General features: G+C 46.3%; 1 protein-coding gene across 1 annotated transcript; it reads right to left on the reverse strand.

The window, feature by feature from the left end:
* Nucleotides 1–413: 413 nt before the first annotated feature.
* LOC134984938 (zinc finger protein 432-like) lies at nucleotides 414–27,038 on the reverse strand. Its single transcript, XM_063950391.1, has 7 exons — nucleotides 26,900–27,038; nucleotides 23,522–23,648; nucleotides 22,914–23,105; nucleotides 21,661–21,739; nucleotides 21,446–21,543; nucleotides 20,445–21,084; nucleotides 414–10,116 (listed from the first exon to the last, which is right to left on the reverse strand). Exons 2-7 carry the CDS (start codon nucleotides 23,597–23,599, stop codon nucleotides 8,477–8,479), a joined length of 2,727 nt encoding a protein of 908 aa, XP_063806461.1. The 5' UTR covers nucleotides 23,600–23,648; nucleotides 26,900–27,038; the 3' UTR covers nucleotides 414–8,476.
* Between the last annotated feature and the right edge of the window lie 871 nt (nucleotides 27,039–27,909).

Raw genomic sequence — 27,909 nt, forward strand, 5'->3', positions numbered from 1 at the left:
ATTGGTAACGGAGCTATTTTGATGTAACCATCTGTGCTGCAGCCTGGATATTACTAAAACCTGCACTGTTGGTGTGCCTTGAGGACCGTGGTTAGGAATGCCTGCACTAGACAACCATTATTTTCCCAAGCTGCCACCTGTTGTCGGTTGAAAAACTCAAGCGACTAGGTTCTGGGATACATTATGTTAAATATGGAGACTGACACAGGACATATTAAAAAGAATAAGCATTTATCTGTCTAAGATACAATATTGAAAACCTGCAAATAAGTTATACTCAGTTTTATCTCAGATGTTTTAAGATCTGTCCCAGATGATGGTCATCGATTAAGTACTTTAATAATCCAGGGTCCCACCTAATAACTTTGTCGCAAGTTAAAAGATGGAGGGCATTTGTAGAAGTCTAGGTCCGCTGCAGCCAGACCCAGATTCATTCAGAACTCACTGCTATGTGTAAGTGTCTAGGCTTTATACCCCTGCAAGGATACGCTAACATTGTCTTACCAGATATTACATTGCCCCGAGGGAGATAAGCGATGTAGCATTAGGTCGACTGAGTGTGTCATCTGATTTGGCCCCTTTTAGAGGGGAAGAGAATAGCAGGGGCTTGATGGTCAGTTACTGCAGGCAAGTGCAGGGTTAAAAGTGATGTACGGAAGGTGGGAGGTCCAAGAGATGGAGGAGGGGACGTGACCTGGAGAGAGCAAAAGGCTGAAGCACAGGATTGTCCTCTTTGCATGAGATCTTTCAGTCAGAAGCCAGATACAGCTAGAAGGATAAGTAGTTTTCTTGGTATCCGGTATATAGATCTACACGATATATCTGTGATAGCTCAATAGTTTTATTAAATGTATGTTTATTGAGAAAGAAAAATCAAGCAGTACATATGAAATAAATGACACGGGTATAGGCACAGTATGGTAGTAGGCACAAAAGAGTCCATGCAGGGATACACAAGGTTGCTACAAAAATCAATTAGAAATCAGTGTCACATGGGAGAGCCTCAAGTAAAATGAAACAGATGAGAACCAACATACAATAAAAATACAACACATCCAGAGACACTGCGGAGGTAACATAATAAAGAAAACTTCCAAACAACCCAGTTAGAAAGGAGGTGCTTTCCCCACCAGGGTCGCCATGTTATACCATGCAGTAAGGTGAACAATTCTTCTAATCTGGTCCTTCTCAATATTACATAGCGTAACAATATAAGGCAGCCATATGTCAAAGTTTGATGCTCGTGACTCAACATCCAACGAGCATTCAACCCAGTCCATTCTATAAACATGGGCAAGTCTGGAAACATACATGACAAAGAGATACGGTCAGGGTGTATCCATTTTGAGAGAATGGTTTTCTTAGCAACCGCAGCTATTTTGGCCAATAAGCGACAGACACCCATTGTTGGTTCATTGGACCTTGAGGAAGGAAAGTGATTCCACAAAGCCCATGAAACAGTCTCAGAGAAAGGAATGTACAAGGTATCATTAATCTGGATCTCTTTCCAAAACAATTGACCAATGTCACAAGACCACAGACAGTGGAAGATATCAGCCTCTGGGAGTGAGAATATAAAACAATTAGAATTATCCAATATGCCCATTATAAAACGTAATCTGGGGGTGTAATAAGCCCTATGTAACATTTTATATTGTATTTCTACAAAAGAAGACAATATTAATTGTTTGTTCAATGAAACTGAAAGCTTAACTATAGCCTGCAAAGAAAGCTCAGGAACGGAATCCAACCACTTAACCGTACCAGTAGTAACCGCCGACAGGTCGAGTTTTTTTCTAATCTGATCATACAGCATAGAAGTGGGGAGCGAACCCCCTTTACGTTCCAATACTAAAGCATCAAAAGAGTTAGTTCTATCAATTAGGGAAAACTCCGACATTTAAAAATATAGCTGCGGGCTTGAAAGTATGCGAACAATGGAATTGTAGCATTAGAGTATCATTCTGTGAGCTTGGACAGAGTAAGGATAGAGGATCGGTCGTCCTACAGAAATTGATGCACTGAGCGGAGTCCATGGAGGTGCTAAGTATTAAAAATAATGTCCGCACTCCCATTATGTAAGTCTCAAGTATGAACTAAAAGGTAAAAACATATTGGTACAAGACAAGCAAAGCCTCCTACGTAAAAGATGCCAGGTCAAAATAGGATTTTAATTACCTACCGGTAAATCCTTTTTTCGTAGTCCGTAGAGGATACTGGGGTCTACATTAGTACCATTGGGTATAGACGGGTCCCTTGGGAGCCATGGGCACTTTAAGAGTTTAATAGTCTGGGCTGGCTCCTCCCTCTATGCCCCTCCTACCAGACTCAGTCTAGAAACTATGCCCGAGGAGACGGACATACTTCGAGTGAAGGACATACACAGATAGTGGTGAGATTTGCACCAGCTCACACATACAAGGCAAACCAAGCTAACCAGCTTGAACTCAGCAACAGCTGAAGAAAATTACTTATCCAAGTAACAATGCAGTACGTAACCAAAAACAAACAGTACTGAATCAAGTAACCACTGCAGGAAAATGAAGCGTTGGGCAGGTGCCCAGCATCCTCTACAGACTATGAGAAAAGGATTTACCGGTAGGTATTTAAATACTTAATTTTCTCTTACGTCCTAGAGGATGCTGGGGTCCACATTAGTACCATGGGGATGTACCAAAGCTCCCAGAATGGGAGGGAGAGCGTGGAGGCTCCTGCAGAACTGCTTGACCAAACTTTAGGTCCTCAGTGGCCAACATATCGAACTTGTAGAATTTAGCAAACATGTTCGACCCACACCAAGAAGCGGCTCAGCAAAGTTGTAAAGCAGAGACCCCCTGGGCAGCCGCCCAGGAAGAATCCACCTTACAAGTAGAGTGGGCCTTAACAGATTTTGGACACGGCAATCCTGCCATAGAATACACATGCTGGATCGCCTGCTTAGAAGCAGGACACCAAACCTTCTTGGGATCATAAAAGGACAAACAGAGTCCGATTTCCTGTGACAAGCAATCTTCCTCACACAGATTTTCAAAGCCCTGACAACATCCAAGGACTTCTATGTAATTGAGGAGTCAGTAGCCACTGGCACCACAATAGGTTGGTTGATATGAAAAGCTGACACAACCTTTGGAAGGAACTGCTGATGCATCCTGAGCTCAGCTGTATCTTCATGGAAAATTAAGTAGGGGCTTTTACAGGACAAAGCCCCCAATTCCGACACACGTCTAGCAGAAGCTAAGACCAACAATGTGACAGCCTTCCATGTGAGGAACTTGACCTCAACCTCCTGTAAAAGGTTCGAACCAATCCAATTTCAGGAACTGCAACACCACGTTAAGATCCCAGGGTGCCGTAAGAAGGACAAAGGGAGGCTGGACGTGCAGAACCCTTTTCAAGAAAGTCTGAACTTCAGGGAGGGCAGCCAATAGTTTCTGGAAAATATATAAGGCCGAAATTTGGACCTTTATGGATCCCAAACACAGGCCCACATCCACACCTGCTTGCAGGAAGAGAAACCATCCAAGTTGAAACTCCACCGGAGGAAACTTCTTAGATCCACACCAAGACACATTTTTTCCAAATGCGAAGGTAATGTTTAGACGTTACTCCTTTCCTAGCCTGTATCAGGGTCGGAATAACCGTGGTTGGAATGCCTTTCCACGTTAAGATCTAGCTTTCAACCTCCATGACGTCAAACAAAGCCATGGTAATTCTTCATAAGCGAATGGCCCCTGTTGTAACAGGTCCTTGCTAAGAGGAATAGGCCTTAGATCTTCCAGAGGTAACTCCAGAAGATCCGTGTACCAAACCCTTCTTGGCCAGTCCGGACCAATGAGGATCGCCTGAACTTTTGTCCTTTTTATTAGTTTGAGAATCCCAGGATGAGTGGAAGTGGAGGGAATACATACACCGACTGGAAGAACCACTGAGTTACCAGTGCATCCACCGCCACTGCCTGTGGGTCTCTCAACCTGGAACAGTACCTGTGAAGCGTCTTGTTGAGGCGTGAGGCCATCACGTCTACCTGAGGTACGCTCCAAAGACTTGTCACCTCTGCAAACACCTTGGGGTGGAGTCCCCACTCTCCTGGATGGAGATCGTGTCTGCTGAGGAAATCCGCTTCCCAGTTGCCTACTCCCAGAATGAAGATTGCCGACAGCGCCATCGCATGCTTTTCTGCCCAGAGGATTTTTGTTACCTCTGACATTGCCGCCCTGCTCTTCGTTCCACCTGGTCAGTTTATGTAGGCCACTGTTGTCACATTGTCCGACTGCACCTGAATGGCCTGATCTTGCAGAAGATGTGCAGCTTGTAGGAGACCATTGTACACGGCTTAGTCCCAGAATGTTTATTGGAAGAATGGATTCCAGAGTTGACCACCTTCCCTGGAAGGTTTCCCCTTGGGCAACTGCACCCCAACCTCTGAGACTTGCATCCATGGTTAGAAGGATTCAGTTCTGAATCCCAAACCTGCATCCCTCGAGAAGGTGAGGCAGTTGTAGCCATGATAGGAGTGAAATCCTGCCTTTCAGCGACAGACATATTCTCTGGTGCATGTGTAGGTGCGATCCCGACCACTTGTCCAGGAGATCCAGTTGGAAGGACCACACATGAAACCATCCGTACTGTAGAGCCTCATAAGCGGCGACCATCTTCCCCAGCAGACAAATGCACTGATGAACAGATACCTGGGCTGGCTTCAAGACATCAAGGATCATTGTTTGTATCACCAATGCCTTCTCCACTGGCAGCAATACCCTCTGCACTTCCATGTCAAGGATCATCCCCAGGAAAGATAATCTCCTTGTCGGCTCCAAATGTGACTTTGGAAGATTCAGGATCCATCCATGATCCCTGAGCAGTCGAGTCGTGAGAGTAATGGACTGTAACAACCTCTCCCTGTATGATGCCTTTATCAGGAGATCATCCAGATATGGAATTATGTTCACTCCTTGCCTGCGGAGTATCATCATCTCTGACATCACCTTGGTGAACAACCTCGATGCCGTGGAGAGGGTGAATGGCAGTGCCGGGAACTGATAGTGACAGTCCAAATCTGAGATAAGCCTGGTGTGACAGCCAAATCGGATCTATGGATACCATGAACTCCCCCTCCTCCAGACCCGAGATCACCACTCTCAGAGACTCCATTTGAATTCCCTCAGATAAGGGTTTAATGACTTCAGGTTAAAAATTGGTCTGACTGAACCGTCCGGTTTCGGTACCATAAATAGGTTTGAATAGTAACCCTTGCATTCCAGATGAGGTGGAACTGGAACAATTACATTTGCCTATTCCACTTTTTTGAATGGCTTCCTGTAGGATAGCCCTTTCTGTCAGCAAAGCTGGTAAGCTTGATTTGAAGAATCTGTGAGGTGGGAGCTCTGGAAACTCCAGTCTGTACCCCTGGGACACAATATCCTGTACCCAGGGATCCAGGCATGATGACACCGAGATGTGACTGAAATGTTGCTCCCACCTGCCCGCTCTCCAGGCAGTGAGGTCCACCATCATGCTGAGGATTTTTAGGAAATGGAGCCGGGCTTCTGTTCCTGGGAACCTTCGATACAGGTTTTCTGGATTTTCCCCACCCACTTCTGAAGTGGTAGGAAGCTTGGACTTCTTAACCTTTGTGGTCCAAAAGGACTGCATAGTAAACATAGAAAAAGGTTTCTTCGGGTTCTGAACGGATGAGGAAAGAAAGGTTGACTTACCCGCGGTTGCCGTGGAGATCCACCCAGCCAATGCCTCCCCAAATAGAGCCTGACCTGTGAAGGGTAGGTTCTCCACACTTCTCCTGGACTCTGCAGACCACTGGCGCAGCCAGAGTCCCATGCATGCCGAGACAGCCATGTTAGACGTCCTTGCATTTAGATGACCCAGGTCCTTCATGGCCTCCACCATGAAACCCGCAGAATCCTGTATGTGACGTAAAAACATTTCAATGTCACTTCTATCCATAGAATCTAATGACTCTAGTTATGTGCCTGACCACTTTACTATGGCTTTAGAAATCCATGCACAGGCAATAGTGGGCTGCAGTGTAAATGGATTTGAGCGTAGCCTCAATCTTGCAGTCTGCCGGTTCTTTCAAAGCGGTAGACCCAGGGACAGGTAAAACCACTGTTTTTGACAGTCTAGATACAGAAGCGTCTACTATAGGTGGGTTTTCCCACTTTTTCCCCACCTCTGGAAAAACAACTAGAACCCTTTTAGGGATCTGGAATTCTTTTTCTCCATGTTTTCCCAGGAATTTTCAAATAATGCGTTTAATTCCTGAGACGCAGGGAAGGTCAGGGAGGCTTTCTTATTATCCGTAAAGTAAGCCTCCTCGACCTGCTCAGGTGCTTTGACAGTAATGTGTAACACATCCCTAATGGCATCAATCATGAGCTGCTCCCACCTGGCCAGGGATGCCTCACCCCCATCACTGTCTCCTGTATCAGGGTCAGTATCCACCTCAACTTGCATAATCTGGGCAAGAGCACGCTTCTTTGGGCATATACCAGGGGATTTTGATGAGGTAGTGAGAACAGAACCAGACAAAACCTCCAGATAAATACAAAACCTGTGTTTCAGTCTCATTATGTGCTATCCTAGTAGAAATCTGGGATATCATTCCCTTTATGGAAGCCACCCACTGGTGTTCGGATTCGGAAGGCTGAGACATATTACATTCCTGAGTACATGGAATGGATTCCTCTGAGGAAGATACATATTCTGCAGCACAAGACACAGAGTCCCTGGACATGGTACTGTGAGAAACTATACACACACACACACACACAGGAAAATGTCAGTTTCCCCCAAGTACCTTCAGAGAAACAGAGTTAATGGAGCCAGCACCCACACAGCGCCCCAGTAGGCAGTTATAGAATAAGTGCCTGGCGCTGACTGTGCACCTGTAATAGACCACACAGTTATAATGAATATACACTCTCCCTCCCTCTATAACCCGCTGGTACCGCACAGGATAGCTGGAGTACTGTGGAGGGGCAGCGCTCCCGGTCAGCGCCTCAGTGTGATGATCTGCAGGGAGAAAATAGTGCTGGTGAGCTGATGGGTCTGCTATGAGAAGCCCCGCCCCCTAAAATGGTGCATCTTCCCGCACTTTGATTATACAGGTCTGTAGTAAATGATCGCTGGCAGCAGAGTCCCTGATAGCTTAGAAGTGACCAGTGTTAGGGTATTGCACTGGCCCAGGGGGCCCCTCCCAGCGCCACACCATAGTACCGCTGAGCCCACCGGAGTGCAGCTTCAGTACTTTGCTCCCACCCTGATGCCGCCATTCTCACCAGCTCCCCGCTTGTCAGGTCGATGGTGCCCTATTCACCATCGTAATTTTCTGGCTTGGTTAGGAGGTGGCAGGAGTGAGCGGTCGCCTCGGGGGCTAGAGATCATCACCCTCAGGAGCTTAGTGTTCTGTTAGCAGAGATAGTGGCCATTAACCTCAAGGGTTTGACACTACCCCCCCCCCCCCCAAGTCCCACGAAGCAGGGAGGCTGTTGCCAGCAGCCTCCCTGTGCCTAACATCTCTTAAAAAAATTCTAAAACCAGAAAAGCTCTAGGAGCTACCCTAGCTGTGTACAGCTCCACCGGGGACATTTTCTAAACTAAGTCTGGTACGAGGGGCATAGACGGAGCCAGCCCACACTATTAAACTCTTAAAGTGCCCACGGCTCCTAAGGGACCCGTCTATGCCCCATGGTACTAATGTGGACCCCAGCATCCTCTAGGACGTAAGAGAAATATGGGGTATAGAGTAATGGATTATCGCATAGTTCCACTGGAAAAGAAGTTATCGGTAAATGTAATAAGGCATCAAATGTAACACCGGAAAGAAACGCTTGATCAAGAGAATAACAAACATAATTGTCCACACTCCTTACCCAATCCAGTGCATATCATAGGTTTGATGTCAGGGCATAATCCTGAACATTCTGGAAGTTAATGCCTCCCAGCAACGGCTGCTGCAATTTATACAGTGATATCCTGGGGCGCTTACCAGACGATATTAATTTGGTTATAGCCCTATTAATATGTGCAACATCACGGTCAGTCAGAAGAAAAGGCAACATCTGGATTGGGTAAAGAAGTCTGGGAAAGGAGACCATCAACGGCCGATATATGATAACGGCAAATGACGCCATTTATCAAAATCTGAGTAATAAAATAAGAAACTAACCAAATAAAGAGTGGATATATCCCCTGGAAACCGGAGTACCAAATACACTAAAAAATCTGGTGCCCAACGGAAAGGGAACGAGATACCTCAATAGTTTATGTTCATGCTTCAATGAAGATTTTATAATCCAAAACACAAAACATAGGACATAGAATAGCACCTGAAGGAACATTGCAGGGAAATGGCAAAGACGAGTCTACTCCAGAAGATTAAAATGCTTCCCCACCTGTGTGATGTCTACAGTGTGCATCAAGAGCTCATTTATTTCTCACTCAGAACATGCAAATGGCCTCACCTGTGACTTCTCTGATGTCTAATCAGATGTGATTGCCGAGCAAAACATTTTCCACACTCAGTGCATGCAAAGGGCTTCTCACCTGTATGAATTCTCTGATGTATAACAAGATGTGATTTCTCTTTAAAACATTTCCCACACTCAGAACATGGAAATGGTTTCTCACCAGTGTGATTTCTCTGATGTTTAACAAGATGTGATGAAGTAGTATAACATTTTCCACACTCAGAACATGCAAAGGGCTTCTCACCTGTGTGACTTCTCTGATGTATAACAAGAGTTGATTTGGAAGTAAAACATTTCCCACACTCAGAACATGGAAATGGTTTTTCACCTGTGTGACTTCTCTGATGTATTACAAGAGCTGATTTATGTGCAAAACATTTCCCACACTCAGAACATGAAAATTGCTCCTTACCTGTGTGACTTCTCTGATGTATAACAAGATATGATGCCTTAGTAAAACATTTCCCACACTCAGAACATGAAAATGGTTCCTCACCTGTGTGACTTTTCTGATGTGTAACCAGATTTAATTGCAGAGCAAAACATTTCCCACACTCAGAACACTTAAATGGTTTCTCACCTGTGTGAATTCTCTGATGTCTCACAAGTTTTGATTTCGCTGTAAAACATTTCCCACACTCAGAACATGGAAATGTTTTTTCACCTGTGTGACTTCTCTGATGTAATACAAGAGCCGATTTCTGGGAAAAACATTTCCCACACTCAGAACATGAAGATGCTTCCTCACCTATGTGACTTTTCTGATGTGTAACAAGAACTGATTTGTGTGTGAAACATTTCCCACACTCAGAACACTTAAATGGTTTCTCACCTGTGTGAATTCTCTGATGTGTAACAAGATGTGATGAAGTAGTATAACATTTTCCACATTCAGAACATGGAAATGGTCTCTCACCTGTGTGACTTCTCTGATGTCTAACAAGAACTGATTTGTATGTAAAACATTTCCCACACTCAGAACATGGAAATGGTTTCTCACCTGTGTGACTTCTCTGATGTGTAACAAGAACTGATTTGTGTGTGAAACATTTTCCACACTCAGAACATGGAAAGTTCCCCTCACCTGTGTGACTTCTCTCATGTTGAACAAGATATGATTTCAGTGTAAAACATTTCCCACACTCAGAACATGGAAATGGCCTCTCACCTGTGTGAGTTTTCTGATGTGTAACAAGAGTTGATTTCCATGTAAAACATTTCCCACACACAGAACATGGAAATGGCCTCTCACCTGTGTGACTTCTCTGATGTGCAACAAGAGCTGATTTGCATGTAAAACATTTCCCACACTCAGAACATGGAAATGGCCTCTCATATGCCTTAGGTGGCTGATGGGTAATAAGCTTCGTGTTCGGTGTAAAACATTTGGCATCTATAGAACAGGGAAACACTGTATCTACTGTCAGAGCTGTAACAGATGCACCAATATCAGAGTGATCGGGAGAACATTTCCCAGGATCAGAGGGATCAGCTGATAGAGCTGGATGTATAATTGGGGTAATGGGGTCAGCTCCTGGAGAATCATGTATACTGTCATTATCTTTTATTTCACAATCCGGGGATAACATTAGATGTCCTTCTGAGATGTTCCTGCTTTTGTGTCCATCTGCTGGAAATAAAATACATTATGGAAATATTAATTTTCCTGTAACAATTTTAATCTTGTAAAGAATAATGGTAAAAAAATGGCAAATTACTATAAAATTAGTAGACAAGACCCAGGATGTTACATGGTACAATATATAATTCTAAAACTTACATTGTAATCCGTACTATATTTCAATCATTGCTTTTCTGTTTAATTAAAAATACTAGGAAGCTTGGACTGGAGTATAACCTACACTGAGAGATCATGTGGGATAACTAGAGGTGACATGGGCTGTGCAGTAATATAACATTGCCTGTGCATACATATAGGTAACACTGAGATCATGTGGGATTACTAGAGGTGACACGGGCTGTGCAGTAACATAACATCGCCTGTGCATACATTTAGGTAACACTGAGATCATGTGGGATTACTAGAGGTGACATGGGCTGTGCAGTAATAAATCGAGTTATGGTAGACCTACCATTGATAACTCTAGTTCTCCGAAGTCCAGAGTGTCTACAGGGTACCTTGGGATATGAGGTATCTTCAGCGGATTGGCACCAACGATCAAAGCTTTCAGCCTCCCAGAATGCAACAGGCCAGTCCCATATATCCCTGCCTCTTGGCTCAGGCAATTCAGTTATTTTCCAAAGCTCAAGGCAGAAGCATCATAGAGAGCCCTAATCAGGCGAGAAGAACACACATACACCACTTCCATACAAAAAGGAAGGGGTTAGTAAATGTAAGCATCCTCAAATCAGGTGCGTCAGGGTGGGATCCCCGTGGACACTATAGACTTCGGAGAAATAGAGTTATCAACGGTAGGTCTATCACAACTCGATATTTCTCCTGCATGGTCCACAGTGTAGTCCACATGGTACCTTGGGACGTCCCAAAGCAAACATTTAGTGGACGGGATGCTCCTGATTGGACAGAATTCTTCACCCGAATGCAGTGTCCTGAGAGGCATCAAAGGCGTAATGTCTAATGAATGTATTGACGTAAGACCATGTGGCTTCCTCTCCCCGTATGTGGGCACCTTGAAGTTCTGCCGAGAAGCCATGAGATCTCTCTCTGGCAACCCCCATTTGTCTACCAGGCTCTGGAAGACCTCTGGGTGTAAAGCCCATTCGTTTGCATGAATGGCGTGTCGCCTGAGAAAATCTGCTTCCCAGTTTAGGATTCCCGGAATGAATACTGCGGACAAGGCCGGATAATGAAATTCTGCCCACCTTAGTGTGCGACTTACCTCCTTCATTGCCTTTTGACTGCGCATTCCTCCTTGATGATTGAGGTACGCTACTGCCGTCACATTTTCCGAACGAATCTGCACCGGCTTTTCCTGAAGAATGTCCTTCGCCTGAGTGAGAGCCAGATACACGGCCCAAAGCTCCAATATATTTAATCGGCAGGCAACTTTCTTCTTTGGTCCACTGCCCCCAAAAATTAACCCTTTTCTGAAACGGCTCCCCAGGCCAAAAGGCTGGCGTCCGTTATCAGAATCTCCCAATCCGAGATCCAAAATGGTCGCCCTTTGTTCAGATGGGACGTCTGTAGCCACCAGGCTAATGAACTACAAACTTCCAAAGGAGCAAATTCTGAATTTTTATTGTCTGATGTAACCACTTCCATTTGGAAGGAATCAGACGCAGAAGGAGTCTCAAGTGGAATTGAGTGATAATGTCGGTATTATCTAAGACCGCAAAGCTATACCTCTAAATACACTTTTACCGTTGAGCCGCTAGACTACGTGCACGTGCTACGCACTTTGTACGCTATTTGCATACAGAGTCCTGCACGCGATACGCACTTGGCGTACACACGCCGCGCTGAGTGTACAGAGAACACACAGCGAGCGCACACACAATTGATAAACTTTAAACCTTGTTAACGATATAATGTAATATGCTTGCACTTAAAACCCTTAACAGTAAAGTACTGTAATGATGTTATACCTTTAAACCTTAAGTAGCGCTGGCGATACAAAGTACCCGCAGTGCGTACACCTTAACAATGCTTATACACCTTAAACAGGTTAAACTACTTTAAAGCCCATGCAGGAAAGTGAAAACACAACACTGATTTGTAGTTGAAACCACAGGGTTCTAAGGCCACCGTGGTTTGATTCCAAAAGATAAAAACAATACAATTTATACACTACAGGCTAACAAGTAAATCTAAACAGAATAATGGCTACAGAGAATGTACGTACGTGAGAATATTCGCAAGCGCAACCCGAATCCGGTCCTCCGCTCATCAGGTAGATAGCGTTCAGAGTCTTCTGACCGGCCAGGCAACAGTGGTCTTTTTATACACAACATGCATACACAATACAATGGTCACTGTAATCTCATTGTTCATTGGACGCAGGGACATGTCTCTACATTACAGTAAAGGTCATAGGTGGATTTGAAAGGGTGGGCGATGTCTTTCCCCAACTGCTCTTGTGGGTGGTATCCTCTGGATTCCCGCCGCATGTGTAGTTTACAGTAAATACAGTTAATGTTCATATTCTACTTTTGTACATAACTATACGCAGGAGCAAGCTATCTTTCTATAACCAACACCGGAATGTTACCCTCAACATACCCTACAGCTGGATACTAGACATCACCTTCCAACCTTTCTCTGACCCTTCCTATCATGCAAAGGCAAAACCTTTTGTCCAGGAACTGTTTAAACTAATAATACTCGCTGACATGGTCTAGGGGAACTACTTCTAAAATGTACGCTATTTGGGTTAAATATGCAATGTTCTAATAACACGCTACACGCTCACAAACCCTACCGTAAATGCGCATACCACACGCCAAGGCGCATGGCCGTGAAAGCTCCGTTACGCAAAGTGCGGATATGCGCCTGCACATCAGAGCGAGTGCACGCGCAGCGGGCATGTGCATGGGGGTAGCACAAAGCATATACATTATGATATTTTTCGACTTTGACATGAGCATATTCCGCCATGTCGAATGTCGATACCATAGATCCCATCACAAGCATCGCTGCGTGAATGGACACCCTTCGACTATAAAAGTGTCCCCCGGCTGTGGCATTATGTACCTGGCTCGTGGAGCCCGGTGCAGATTTTAAAAATACGGGGGACTTGTTTCAAGTTATTGTGTGTCATAAATCTTTTAAACAGTTTCACACTATTATGCATTTATTCCTTTTTCCCGGTATTGAGTACGTGATTGAGGTCTGAGAATCTCTCTACATACGGGAAGGTTTAAAGGAGGTGCAGGACCCCTGATAAACGGAACATTACAGTTGTTTAGTAAGGCGCTGGTTGAACGGTATACCACGTATCATATATATTCTGTTTGCATTCTTTATAGGAGGTGGGAAAAGTCTCCTGTGGTGCACTGTATTACTAGCTGCCTTTTGCGCACTGTTGGGAACTTCATCTCTCTTGCTATCAGAATTCCTGGTATCCCTGGATATCAAGGATGCATACCTCCACATTCAGATCTGGTAACCACATCAGGCTTTTCTCCGGTTTGCACTGTTAGACGATCACTATCTGTTTCAAGCACTGCCGTTCGGTCTCTCCACAACACCGAGGGTCTTCACCAAGGTGATGGCAGAGATGATGGTTCTCCTCCGCAAGCAGGTGGTGAACATAATTCCATATCTGGACGATCTCCTGATCAAGGGCGTCCTCCAGGGAGAAGATGTTATGGTCCATTGCTCTCATGATGCAGCTGCTCAGGGATCACGGTTGGATCCTCAACCTTCCCAAGTCTCATCTGGAACCGACAACGAGGCTGATTTTCCTGGGGATGATCCTCAACACGGAGGTGAAGAGGGTGTTTCTCCCGGTGGAGAAATAGTTGGTGATACATACAATGGTCCGGAATGTCTTGAAGCCTACCTGGGAGTCGGTTCATTAGTGCATCCACCTTCTGGGAAAGATGGTTGCCTCCTACGAGGCCCTGCAGCACAGGAGATTTCATGCAGGGTCCTTTCAACTGGATCTCCTGGACCAGTGGTCGGGCTCTCACCTACACATGCACAAGAGGATACGTCTGTCACCGAAAGCAAGGATTTCACTCCTCTGGTGGCTGCAACTGCCTCACCTTCTGGAGGGCCGAAGGTTCGGGGTTCAGGACTGGATCCTTCTAACCACGGATGCAAGTCTCAGAGGATGGGGAGCAGTCACTCAAGGGCAAACCTTCCATGGAAGAAGGTCAAGTCAGGAGTCCCTTCTTCCCATAAACATCCTGGAGCTAAGAGCCGTGTACAATGGCCTTCTTCAAGCAGCACACCTTCTACAGGATCGGGCTGTTCAGGTGCAGTCAGACAACGTGACCACAGTGGCCTACATAAACTGACAAGGCGGAACAAAGAGCAGGGCTGCAATGTCAGAGGTGACAAGAATCCTACTCTGGGCAGAAAGGCATGCAGTGGCGATGTCGGCAATCTTCATTCCGGGAGAGGACAACTGGGAAGCAGACACGATCTCCATCCAGGAGAATGGGGCCTCCACCCGGAGGTGTTCGAGGAGGTAACAAGTTGGTGGGGGGTTCCTAACATAGAAATGTTGGCCTCAAGCCTCAACGAGAAGCTGCGGAGGTACTGTTCCAGGTCGAGAAACCCACAAGCAGTGGCGGTGGACTCCCTGGTAACACCATGGGTGTTCCCGTCAGTGTATGTGTTCCCTCCACTTTCTCTCATTCCAAGAGTTCTGCAGCTTGTAAGAAGAACAAAGGTGTAACGGACGGTGGCCACGCTAGCGTCACGTCGCATATTCTTTGGCCAGCCTGGTCCTGCGCTTCAGTAGTGAACAGCAGAATGCCAGAGATAACTGTATTTTATCCTGTATAACACCCAGCTAGCATTCGTATCTGAGCTGTATACCCCATACTACTGTATGCAGTGGACCTAAAGGAGTAGGACCTATATGTATTTAGGTAATTGTCCCTTTTTTTATATGGTTGTGACTGAGGGAATATCTTTCTAGCCCTGATTTGCTCCCTACACAATGCCTATGAAATGTATATGTGTGATTGTATTGTATTGCACTAATGGGGGTAAGTGCTTATTGGCAGGTGGGTGCCCAGCCAGGTGATGTACCAAAAGTGCAGGGCTGACCCCCCCTCCCCCTTCTCTGTCACAGCACCCCTTCACAGGAAGCATCACAAATGACTACACGGGGTTAAGATTGACTCAGGTTATGGCCTCAGGGCGGCCAACCTTCCTATCTCCATAATTAGTGCCTGCCAGTAGACTAAGTGACTCCAAAGCCACATGGGTCCCCTGGTGTCCCTGGACACTTTTACATATTAGGATTGAAAATCCCTCCAATCAGAACACCCTGCGGCATCACCAGGTGAGCAAAGCATCATGGGAGTTTAGGAGGTTTCAAAAGGGCCTGCAGAGATGGGAATGCGATTCTGATGAGGGAAAGCAGGCTGTTGCCAGGAGACTGTCCTGTCAGCCTGTGTGTGGGTACCTGAGGCCCAGCAGGCGATAACGAACCTAAGCGTATTGCTCCCACCGAAGCCATCCTACGTAACTGGCTTAAGTGTGCCAGCAGGAGCTGGGTGAATTTTCCAGGTTACCCTAGTCGCAAGAGTAGTGGATTCACACAGGCCGCAGGGCCGGGATCAGCAAAACAGACATCACCCCTTCCAGGAACCAGTATCCACCAGGTGTCGCCAAACGCAAGTAGTCCCTGGGGTGGTTAGTGACTGTGTAGGGGCAGGAGTTGTTGCTTTTGTGTGGTTCTCTCTCGGCTATAATCTTAATCAATCATTATTAATGCTACCTGTGTATATTGTACAAAGTGTGTTACGGATTTTCCTGTATAATTAGTGTGTATGAAAATAAAGGTGCCATTGTACCTTGCTATTGCCTTCTTACTGTGTGATCTTGGGAACTCGGTAGCGACCTCTGGGCGCAGTGCAGAGCTTTAAACGCTGCCTTTCTCAAGGCAGAGATAGCAAAAGGCGAGAATAATGCACACATGAACACGGGGTCCTCACAAAAGGTTCCAGCAATCCTCATTGCTCCGGACTGGCCAAGGAGGGCTTGGTACACGGATCTGCTAGATCTACTACTGGAAGATCCAAAGCCTCTGCCTCTTCGAGAGGATCTTCTAATACAGGGGCCGTTCGCCTATCAGGATTTACCACGGCTTAGTTTGACGGCATGGCTGTTGAACGCCAGATCTTAGCGTGGAAGCGTATTCCGAGCGCAGTCATTTCTACCCTGATACAAGCTAGAAAGGGGGTAACGTCTAAACATTACCATCACATTTGGAAAAAGTATGTGTCTTGGTGTGAATCCAGGAAGTTCCTGTGGTGGAGTTTCAACTTGGGCGTTTTCTCCTTTTCCTGCAAGCAGGTGTGGATATGGGCCTGAGATTGAGATCCCTCAAGGTCCAGATTTCGGTTTTATCCATTTCCTTCCAGAACCAATTGGCTGCCCTCCCTGAGGTTCAGACCTTTTTGAAAGGGTTTCTGCACATTCAGCCTCCGTTTGTGGCACCGATGGCACCCTGGGATTTGGACATGGTGTTGCGTTTCCTGCAATCGGATTGGTTTGAGCCTCTACAGGAGGTTGAGGTCAAGTTTCTCACGTGGAAGGCTGTCACTTTGTTGGCCTTAACTTCTGCGCGACGTGTCTCGGAATTGGGGGCCTTATCCAGTAAAAGCCCCTATTTGGTCATCCATGAAGATAGGGTGGAACTCAGGACACGTCCACAGTTCCTTCCTAAGGTTGTGTCTGCTTTTCATATCAACCAACCTATTGTGGTGCCAGTGGCTACTGACTCCTCAATTGCTTCAAAGGCCTTGGATGTTGTGAGTGCTTTGAAGATTTATGTGAAGAGGACTGCTCGTCACAGAAAATCGGACTCTCTGTTTGTCCTGTATGATCCCAAGAAAATTGGGTGTCCTGCTTCCAAGCAGATGATTTCTTGCTGGATCAGGTCCACCATTCAGCATGCTTATTCTACGGCGGGATTGCCGTGTACAAAATCTGTTAAGGCCCACTCTACTCGTAAAGTGGGTTCTTCCTGGGCGGCTGCCCGGGGTGTCTCAGCTCTGCAACTTTGCCAAGCGGCTACTTGGTCTAGGTCGAACATGTCTGCTAAGTTTTACAAGTTCGATTCTTTAGCCTCTGATGACCTCAAGTTTGGTCAAGCAGTTCTGCAGGAGCCTCCGTGCTCTCCCGCCCATTCTGGGTGCTTTGGTACATCCCCATGGTACTAATATGGACCCCAGCATCCTCTAGGACGTAAGAGAAAATAGGATTTTATATACCTACCTGTAAATCCTTTTCTCGTAGTCCGTAGAGGATGCTGGGCGCCGCCCAGCGCTTCTTTATCCTGGAGTGGTTATTTGGTTCAGTACTGCCTGGTTCCTAGGTAAGTTCTGTGTTCTTTACTGTTTCAGTACTATTTCGGCTGTTGCTGAGTTTTCCGGCCTGTTGCCGGATTTACTTTGTGTGTGAGCTGGTATGAATCTCGCCACTATCTGTGTATTTCCTTCTCTCGTAGTAAGTCGTCTCCTCGGGCACAGTTTCTAGATTGAGTCTGGTAGGAGGGGCATAGAGGGAGGAGCCAGCCCACACTGTTAAACTCTTAGGGTGCCAATGGCTCCTGGTGGACCCGTCTATACCCCATGGTACTAATATGGACCAGCATCCTCTACGGACTACGAGAAAAGGATTTACCGGTAGGTATATAAAATCCTATTATTACCAGCTATCCCTGTTACTGGAAATGCTCAGTGTCAGACATTACAGTGGGAGACTCCCGTCTAGATTAGGTGCAGAGGCTAGATACACACGCAGCGATGGTATATAGTGCAGCTCCTCCTCTTACTCTGTATCTCTGTAATCACACACCTGATCCGATTTCCTAACACCCTCTGCCATGGATATATAGTGATCGCTGTCACCAAATGTAACGGGTGCAGGTCCCACTTCTTTCCATTCATCGGCTGTAGGTAACAAGACGGTAATACAACCTCCTGGGTGATGTGAGATGTAGATACATCTTAGGACAAGATATCTGGCCTGGTTCTTGGAGACCATGTACCCTTGTAGATATTTACAAAGGGATCTCTTCACCCGAGAGATTTATCTCTCCAACCTTTCTGGCAGAAGTAACTGGTACCAGCGTCACTACATTCCGTGTCACCAGTCTCAGAGAGACGTCATGTAGTGCTACAAATGGGAGATCCATCAGAGCCTTAAGGCTGAGGTCCCACAAAGCAATGTGCATGGATAGGAATCCACACCGCATAGGGTAAAAGACGTGTGGAATGGTTGCATTGGTTGGATCTGTAGTGGAATAATACCATTTAATAAAGGTCTTCCATACTCTGTTATATACTAATGTAGAGCTCATCTTTCTGCCTGCAAAAGTGCCTCAATTACAGACTCTGATGTTCCTGCTCCATTTCCATGCAATAAATCTAGTTCTATGTTGATGTGAAAGACTGGGCCCTGGGACAATAATGTGGACAGCAAGGAATAGGCCATGGTTCTTCCTAAACATATCCCAAGCTACCTGGAACCAAGGATGATGAGGACAAAATGGAAGCATTGCCATCACCTCTACTTTCTCTTTCTAGATCTTTCTTAGCCTGTGAGATGAGAGGACACTGGGCAGCGGATACACCCAGGAAACAGTCCGTGCGTCCATTCTTTCTGCCCCTGGAAACCTGGGTTCTGTTGTGTTCTGCTTTGTTGCCATAATGACTACTTGAAGAAGCCTGAATCTTTCTATCAGTAGCTGGAAGACTTCCTGATGTAGGGACCAGTTCCTTGGAACATCCTGCCTCTATTTCAGCTATTCGGCCACTGTATACTCCTAGCCTGCTACATGGAATGCGTGAGGTGACTCTCTCTACACAAGATATCAGCTCTGCCACTATCCCATTGCTCTCCTGGCACACCCTCTGTCTGAGAATACTCGGAGATGCTTCTCCAGTAACTGTTGATGGAAACATTGATCTACTGTCCATACTTCTCTGACTTACAGGACATTTATGTGACACTTCTCTTCCCGTAACCACATACCTGGTGCTATCGTTGCCTTGAGGTGAGCTCTTGAGCCTGTGGCAGTGTCTGATTTATCGGCCATACTGGGTGTAAGGGTAACATTCCCTGTGTCGTTACCTTTAGATCATGACACCGGATGAGACATCTACTGGTGGATCTCAGTAACCCGACGTTGTGATCCCAAGATGCCGGCATGTGATCCTACATGGTATTACATATGGAATCTACACACCTGCTATCTTGCACAGAGGACACCTCTATGGTGGAAGGGAACGTTCTCACCAGCTGTTACCCTTTCCTTACTGCTGTCTGCTGATGGGTCTGCTGATGATACGCCAAGGACTAGACCCTAACACATTACTCCGACAGTGTCACTTACCTCTGTATGGTATGTGTATACACTGCCAGGAATGTCATGTGGATACATGACAGAGGCTGCACCGGATATTTCCTGTGTCATGTGGCATTAGGAACCCCCGAGCCTGTGTGCCAGCAAGTAGCCGCACCATGCCAGAGATAGGGAGAGGTTTATATATACACTGCCGAGTGCAAATAGTGACACTCTCAGGGCATACAGAGCTCACACAGTAAGACAAGTGACGTGTACCAGCATGGGACCAGACCTTCCTGGGTGTGTCATCTATGGGAGAATTCACCAAGCAGGATCATATATACGGACAGCAAGATGGGGTTTCACCTGACTAGTTTTCCCATAATCTGTAATATGCACCTTACTGCCAGGATAGTATACTGTGACCTCACAGCTGTATGTCACTAACACATCCATAGCATACATAATATAGCATGTAATACCATAGGCAGAGGTACTGCTAGCACACAGTATGGCTGCTGGTGACACACAGTGACATGATGTGAGGGGGAGAGCAGGAGTATAATAGGGGCTGATGGCTCCTGATGTATGAGATACACCAGGGAGTGTGGGGAGGAGACTGGTCAGATCTCTGGGCTGGTAACACACAGTGACATGATGTGAGGGGGAGAGCAGGAGTATAATAGGGGCTGATGTCTCCTGATGTATGAGATACACCAGAGAGTGTGGGGAGGAGACTGGTCAGATCTCTGGGCTGGTAACACACAGTGACATGATGTGAGGGGAGAGCAGGAGTATAATAGGGGCTGAAGGCTCCTGATGTATGAGATACACCAGAGAGTGTGGGGAGGAGACTGGTCAGATCTCTGGGCTGGTAACACACAGTGACATGATGTGAGGGGGAGAGCAGGAGTATAACAGGGGCTGATAGAGGACGGTGTAGGATAAGAGATTGATGTAGTGACTGAGCAAGGAGAATATGTAATAAGTGATTATTACTCACCTGTGCTGATATCTGTAGGGATTTCCTCCTCCTTACACTGCTGATCACCCCTCAAATACGTCTCTTCTTCTCCCTCTATATCTTCTGCCTTCATATCAGTCACATATGTCTCTTCTTCTCCCTCTATATCTTCTGCCTTCATATCAGTCACATACGTCTCTTCTGCTCCCTCTGTATCTTCTGCCTTCATATTAGTCACAGACGTCTCTTCTTCTCCCTCTATATCTTCTGCCTTCATATCAGTCACATAAGTCTCTTCTTCTCCCTCTATATCTTCTGCCTTCATATCAGTCACATACGTCTCTTCTTCTCCCTCTATATCTTCTGCCTTCATATCAATCACATATGTCTCTTCTTCTCCCTCTGTATCTTCTGTCTTCATATCAGTCACATACGTCTCTTCTTCTCCCTCTGTATCTTCTGCCTTCATATCAGTCACATACGTCTCTTCCTCTCCCTCTATATCTTCTGCCTTCATATCAGTCACATACGTCTCTTCTTCTCCCTCTATATCTTCTGTCTTCATATCAGCCACATACGTCTCTTCTTCTCCCTCTATATCTTCTGCCTTCATATCAGTCACATACGTCTCTTCTTCTCCGCATAGATCATTAATCTTTATATCAGTCAGCTGTTCCCCCTAAATAGATCAAAGAATATAAAGTATAATGCCTGATGTTATTACTGGAGAGGAAACTGTATAATATCAGTGTATGAGACACACACAGCTGCTCTGCATATTATATAACTTTGCATCTAATCAAACCTTGTGTTTGTATGCAGGGTAAATACTGGCTGCTTTTGCACGGAGCCTACAACTACTGGGCAGTTTTATTCTTACAGAGTAATTCAGATTTGAGATTGGACACGCTCCTCCCAGATCTGCCCCCTGCACTGCAGCACGGTGTCACCTACTTGCTCTTATTTGCCTCTCTCCCACCTCAGTATCAGCCCAGTGACAGTCACTTTGGTATATTGGCGAGACCCTAAATCCCACCTACCTGATCCTCCTGTGGGGTCCTGTGATTCTCCTCTGTACAATCCTGGGAATACAGAGGACGGGGACATCTCTCTGGGGTATCTCTGTTACTGGGCCCATCTGTAGGAGACACACAGTGACTGAGTACAGTGTATATATGTGATTATCAGATGATGTGTGTATATAGGGGCCCCATACCTGCTCTCCCCTGTACAATACATGACAGTCTCCTCTTACCCAGTGATGTGAGGGGCCGGTGATTCTCCATCATCACGTCCTTGTACAGACCCCTCTGTTCCTCTATATACTCCCCTTCCTGCATGGAGACATAGACAATGACATCCTGACACCTTATAGGAACCTGACACACACAATGATACAGTCATCACCCAGACACATCCCCTGGTGTTACTGTATAAAGTCCCATTCCCAGCAGTCACCTCTCCAGTCATCACCCAGACATCCCCTGGTGTTACTGTATAATGTCCCATTCCCAGCAGTCACCTCTCCAGTCATCACCCAGACATCCCCTGGTGTTACTGTATAATGCCCTATTCCCAGCAGTCACCTCTCCAGTCATCACCCAGACACGTCCCCTGGTATTACTGTATAATGTCCCATTCCCAGCAGTCACCTCTCCAGTCATCACCCAGACACGTCCCCTGGTATTACTGTATAATGTCCCATTCCCAGCAGTCACCTCTCCAGTCATCATCCAGACATGTCCCCTGGTATTACTGTATAATGTCCCATTCCCAGCAGTCACCTCTGCAGTCATCACCCAGACACGTCCCCCGGTGTTACTGTATAATGTCCCATTCTCAGCAGTCACCTCTCCAGTCATCATCCAGACATGTCCCCTGGTATTACTGTATAATGTCCCATTCCCAGCAGTCACCTCTGCAGTCATCACCCAGACACGTCCCCCGGTGTTACTGTATAATGCCCCATTCCCAGCAGTCACCTCTCCAGTCATCACCCAGACACATCCCCCGGTGTTACTGTATAATGTCCTATTCCCAGCAGTCACCTCTCCAGTCATCACCCAGACACATCCCGTGGTGTTACTGTATAACGCCCCATTCCCAGCAGTTACCTCTCCAGTCATCATCCAGACATGTCCCCTGGTATTACTGTATAATGTCCCATTCCCAGCAGTCACCTCTGCAGTCATCACCCAGACACGTCCCCCGGTGTTACTGTATAATGCCCCATTCCCAGCAGTCACCTCTCCAGTCATCACCCAGACACATCCGCTGGTGTTACTGTATAATGTCCCATTCCCAGCAGTCACCTCTCCAGTCATCACCCAGACACGTCCCCTGGTGTTACTGTATAACGCCCCATTCCCAGCAGTCACCTCTCCAGTCATCATCCAGACACATCCCCTGGTGTTACTGTATAACGCCCCATTCCCAGCAGTCACCTCTCCAGTCATCATCCAGACATCCCCTGGTGTTACTGTATAATGTCCTATTCCCAGCAGTCACCTCTCCAGTCAGCAGCTGAATGATCTTGTGGGTGAGTTCCAGGATCTTCTGGTCATTGTGCCTCTCATGTATCAGTGAGTGAGGTGGAGGCACCATGATGGGGCTCTGGATCCTGCTCAGTCCTCCTGACAGGCAGGGATGGCTGCTGGGTGTCTCATACTCACCAGGTGTCTTCTTCTCTACTGTGTAACCCTGAGAATTGTGAGACGACAAATATTACAATATACACTCCCAGATCCTCTCCCCTTCCCAGTCATGTCCCTGTATTATTACTATAGATATGTGATGTCACTGTGACGCTCCCAGTTCCCCTCACCTCCCCAGTCATGTCCCTGTATTATTACTACAGATATGAGCGATGATAATGTGACACTCCCAGATCCCCTCACCTCCCCAGTCATGTCCCTGTATTATTACTATAGATATAAGTGATGATAATGTGACATTCCCAGATCCCCTCACCTCCCCAGTCATGTCCCTGTATTATTACTATAGATATAAGTGATGATAATGTGACGCTCACAGAGCCCCTCACCTCCCCAGTCATGTCCCTGTATTATTACTATAGATACAAGTGATGTCACTGTGACACTCCCAGATCCCCTCACCTCCCCAGTCAGCAGGTAGATGATCTCCAGAGTGAGATTTATTATCCTATCAGTCTTGTGATTCTTGTCCTTTTCCATTCTGAGTGCTCCTTGTAATAACACCTCTCGCTCCTCACAGCTAGATTGTCTAGGAATAAATATAATACACATCACATAGAACACATGTAACGGTCATATATGTAACACCGAGTGACCATTAAGTCTTCCATTCCTCCTAAGCTGTAGAGCCCTGGTGTCTATCAGAGGATTCTCTTGTTACAAAGCGAGTACCTAAACCCTCTAACCCTACCCAGCGCTGCAGATTCACTGGCTTGTACGTAACAGCTGACCAGTCACGTCAGGATTTTCCTGTAGCTGCAGTCCAGAACAGCAAAGGTGCCGCCATCTTGCCTAAGGTCAGCTGAGCGCTCCCAGCCATCCACAGCGTACCTATGCTGCACATGACTCACACGTCCAATACAATGCTAGAACCCAACCTAAACTGCTCATTGTCACCTGTACGTTGCCAGTAGAATAAGTCTCCTAGGACTCCTAGGTCCCCTGTGGCAGAAGCAGATCCCGGCTAATGAGCTCCGACCTCTCCATTCATTTACCTGAGTGATCTCATTCCTGTGGGCTTAGCCTGCATCAGTACTCATCATTCTGCTGCTAGAGTTACAACCTGCTCCTGCTGTAATCAGCGCTTCCATCAACACCAGTGTGCTGTCTGCCTCCTCCAGCACGCAGCCTCCTAACCCTGCACCATCTGAGTACTGAGCCGCTACTGACCATCCTCGTTATTCAGCTGCTACCCAGATACACATGTAATAGTGTGATCACAGGCTGATCCATCCAGTACTCATTCTGCTGCTAGAGTTACCACCTGCTCCTGCTGTAATCAGCGCTTCCATCAACACCAGTGTGCTGTCTGCCTCCTCCAGCACGCAGCCTCCTAACCCTGCACCATCTGAGTACTGAGTACTGTCCTCGTTATTCAGCTGCTACCCAGATACACATGTAATAGTGTGATCACAGGCTGATCCATCCAGTACACACTGTAGCACTCATTGTACTAGGTTTACTCTCTCCTACATTACAAATTGGCCTAACTTAATGAGGAGAAGGACCATTCAACCTCCTTGTTGTGTTTCTAGTAATAGCCAGTCCTGCCCTGCGGAACCAGCTCGGGGTAAATGACAAACTTAGACCCAGCCTCATTAGAATGCTCAGCATCATACATAGCGGCACTGTATAATGTTACACCAATGCTCCTCTCCTGGCCTCACAACTTATATAAATCATCTCTGTATTATTGTAATTATTTTTAAAGTTCAAACTCCCCATCAAATCATATATGTAGTGCCGGTTTTCTAGAAAAAGGGTGTGTGGCCTCGCTGCAAGGGGAGTGGTCTTACAGGAAAATACTACCTTATACCCCAGTATTGCAACCTCCACGGCCAGACATTGGCCACCCCAGGAAAAAAAAAATCCTGATTCACGCCCCTTACATTGTTATTTTTCCTCCTTAGAGTAATCACCCTTACACAATATACCACACACCATAATGCCCATTACGCAATATGTCTCACCCTAAAATGCCCAATAAATATGCCACACACCATAATGCCCATTACACAATATGCCATACACCGTAATGCCCCTTAAACATAATGCCCCTAGTAGTGCCAGATACACGTAATGCCCCTAGTAGTGCCAGATACACGTAATGCCCCTAGTAGTGCCAGATACACGTAATGCCCCTAGTAGTGCCAGATACACGTAATGCCCCTAGTAGTGCCAGATACACGTAATGCCCCTAGTAGTGCCAGATACACGTAATGCCCCTAGTAGTGCCAGATACACGTAATGCCCCTAGTAGTGCCAGATACACGTAATACCCCTAGTAGTGCCAGATACACGTAATACCCCTAGTAGTGCCAGATACACGTAATACCCCTAGTAGTGCCAGATACACATAATACCCCTAGTAGTGCCAGATACACATAATACCCCTAGTAGTGCCAGATACACATAATACCCCTAGTAGTGCCAGATACACATAATACCCCTAGTAGTGCCAGATACACATAATACCCCTAGTAGTGCCAGATACACATAATACCCCTAGTAGTGCCAGATACACATAATACCCCTAGTAGTGCCAGATACACATAATACCCCTAGTAGTGCCAGATACACATAATACCCCTAGTAGTGCCAGATGCACATAATACCCCTAGTAGTGCCAGATGCACATAATACCCCTAGTAGTGCCATGTACACATAATGCCCCTTGTAGTGCCATGTACACATAATGCCCCTTGTAGTGCCATGTACACATAATGCCCCTTGTAGTGCCATGTACACATAATGCCCCTTGTAGTGCCATGTACACATAATGCCCCTTGTAGTGCCATGTACACATAATGCCCCTAGTAGTGCCATGTACACATAATGCCCCTAGTAGTGCCATGTACACATAATGCCCCTTGTAGTGCCATGTACACATAATGCCCCTAGTAGTGCCATGTACACATAATGCCCCTAGTAGTGCCATGTACACATAATGCCCCTAGTAGTGCCATGTACACATAATGCCCCTTGTAGTGCCATGTACACATAATGCCCCTTGTAGTGCCATGTACACATAATACCCCTAGTAGTGCCAGATACACATAATACCCCTAGTAGTGCCAGATACACATAATACCCCTAGTAGTGCCATGTACACATAATGCCCCTTGTAGTGCCATGTACACATAATACCCCTTGTAGTGCCATGTACACATAATACCCCTTGTAGTGCCATGTACACATAATGACCCTAGTAGTGCCAGATACACAAAATGACCCTAGTAGTGCCATGTACACATAATGTCCCTAGTAGTGCCAGATACACATAATGCCCCTAGTAGTGCAAGATACACATAATGCCCCTAGTAGTGCAAGATACACATAATGCCCCTAGTAGTGCCATGTACAGATAATACCCCTAGTAGTGCCAGATACATATAATAAGTAATAATATGTGTAATAAGCGACAGAGGACAGAGGGCGGTGTTTCCGGATAAGTGACTTTCTGTGTATAATACACACTAGATACTGAGATTGTCATTCCCCATTATAACACAGAGTATAAATGTCACCATCACTCTCCTCCCTATACACATACATATTACACACATAGCTCGCATTCATACATACATATATACTCACAGAGGGGTGTGCTGTCCTATCCTCACCCCTGCTACACAGCCCATAATGCAGCACCACAGGCTGCTCCAGCTGCACTATCACAAGGCACCAGAGGCTGCTCCCCCTGTAGTACAGCAACCTGACACCAGAGCTGCTCAGCCTATAGAATAATAATAATAATAATAATAATAATAATATCATTACCTGCTGCCAGACACAGCAATGGCTGCTCTCTGCTCCTGCTGCCTCGTGGGAATGATAGAAGGAAGGCGGAGCTCAGACCAGGGGGAAATGGCCGCCACTACTGACGTCACTACACGGCCAGGGAACCTATTGCTGCTGCAGCTGCCGGACTGGTCTACAAGAAAATGGCCGCCGGCCTCCTGCACTGAGGATATGTATGGTAAGATGCATTACAGATACCAAATCTGTGGCCGAGGTGTAAGGAGGGGAGGGGCCAGTCACCAGGAAGCAGCCTGTGCCAATCATACCCTACTTCCGGCCAGTGCGTTCCACCTTACCTTACTATCGGGTTGTGCGTTTCACACACAGGAAGTGAGTTTTCATCGTTTCCTGCAGCCTCCCAGTGTCCGTCGTGATTAGGATTCTAGCATCTACCGTTAGGTAATGGCGTCTTACTATACAGGGGGAGCAGCCTGTGGTGTCCTATTATTATTATGCATGGGGAGCAGCCTGTGGTGTCCTATTATTATTATGCAGGGGGAGCAGCCTGTGGTGTCCTATTATTATTATACAGGGGGAGTCACCTGTGGCGTCCTGTTGTTATTATTATTATTATGCAGGAAGAGCAGCCTGTGGTGTCCTGTTATTATTATAAAAAGAGAGCTGCCTGTGGTGTCCTGGTATTATTAATATACAGGGGGAGTCGCCTGTGGTGTACTGTTGTTGTTGTTGTTATACAGGTGGAGTGGCTTGTGGTGTCCTATTATTGTTGTTGTACAGGGGGAGCGGCCCGTGGTGTCCTGTTATTATTATTATTATACAGGGGGGAACGGTTGCCGCTCCGGACCCCCCCCCCCCCCATGGGTGCTTGATTGTGTGTGTGTGTGTGTATATATATATATATATATATATATATATATATATGCTGAAAGAAACGATGTACAGGTGCGCTGGTGTTCTTTCAATTAGGCATTCACAGTTCACAGGTAGTAAAGCCTTGCACTGTTAGCATTGGTAGAACCCTTTGAGCA

This window comes from Pseudophryne corroboree (genome assembly GCF_028390025.1).
Source record: "Pseudophryne corroboree isolate aPseCor3 chromosome 3 unlocalized genomic scaffold, aPseCor3.hap2 SUPER_3_unloc_99, whole genome shotgun sequence".
Classification (NCBI taxonomy): domain Eukaryota; kingdom Metazoa; phylum Chordata; class Amphibia; order Anura; family Myobatrachidae; genus Pseudophryne; species Pseudophryne corroboree.

Bases quoted from the DNA above. Each gene is read 5' to 3' on its own strand.
- LOC134984938 (XM_063950391.1), bottom strand. From the start codon at position 23,599: ATGGAAAAGGACAAGAATCACAAGACTGATAGGATAATAAATCTCACT. The intron at 21,544-21,660 runs GTAAGAGGAGAC...TGTCTCCTACAG, and splicing joins CCGGCCCCTCACATCACTGG to ATGGGCCCAGTAACAGAGAT. The intron at 10,117-20,444 runs GTGAGTAATAAT...TTTTATTTCCAG, and splicing joins CCCTACAGATATCAGCACAG to CAGATGGACACAAAAGCAGG.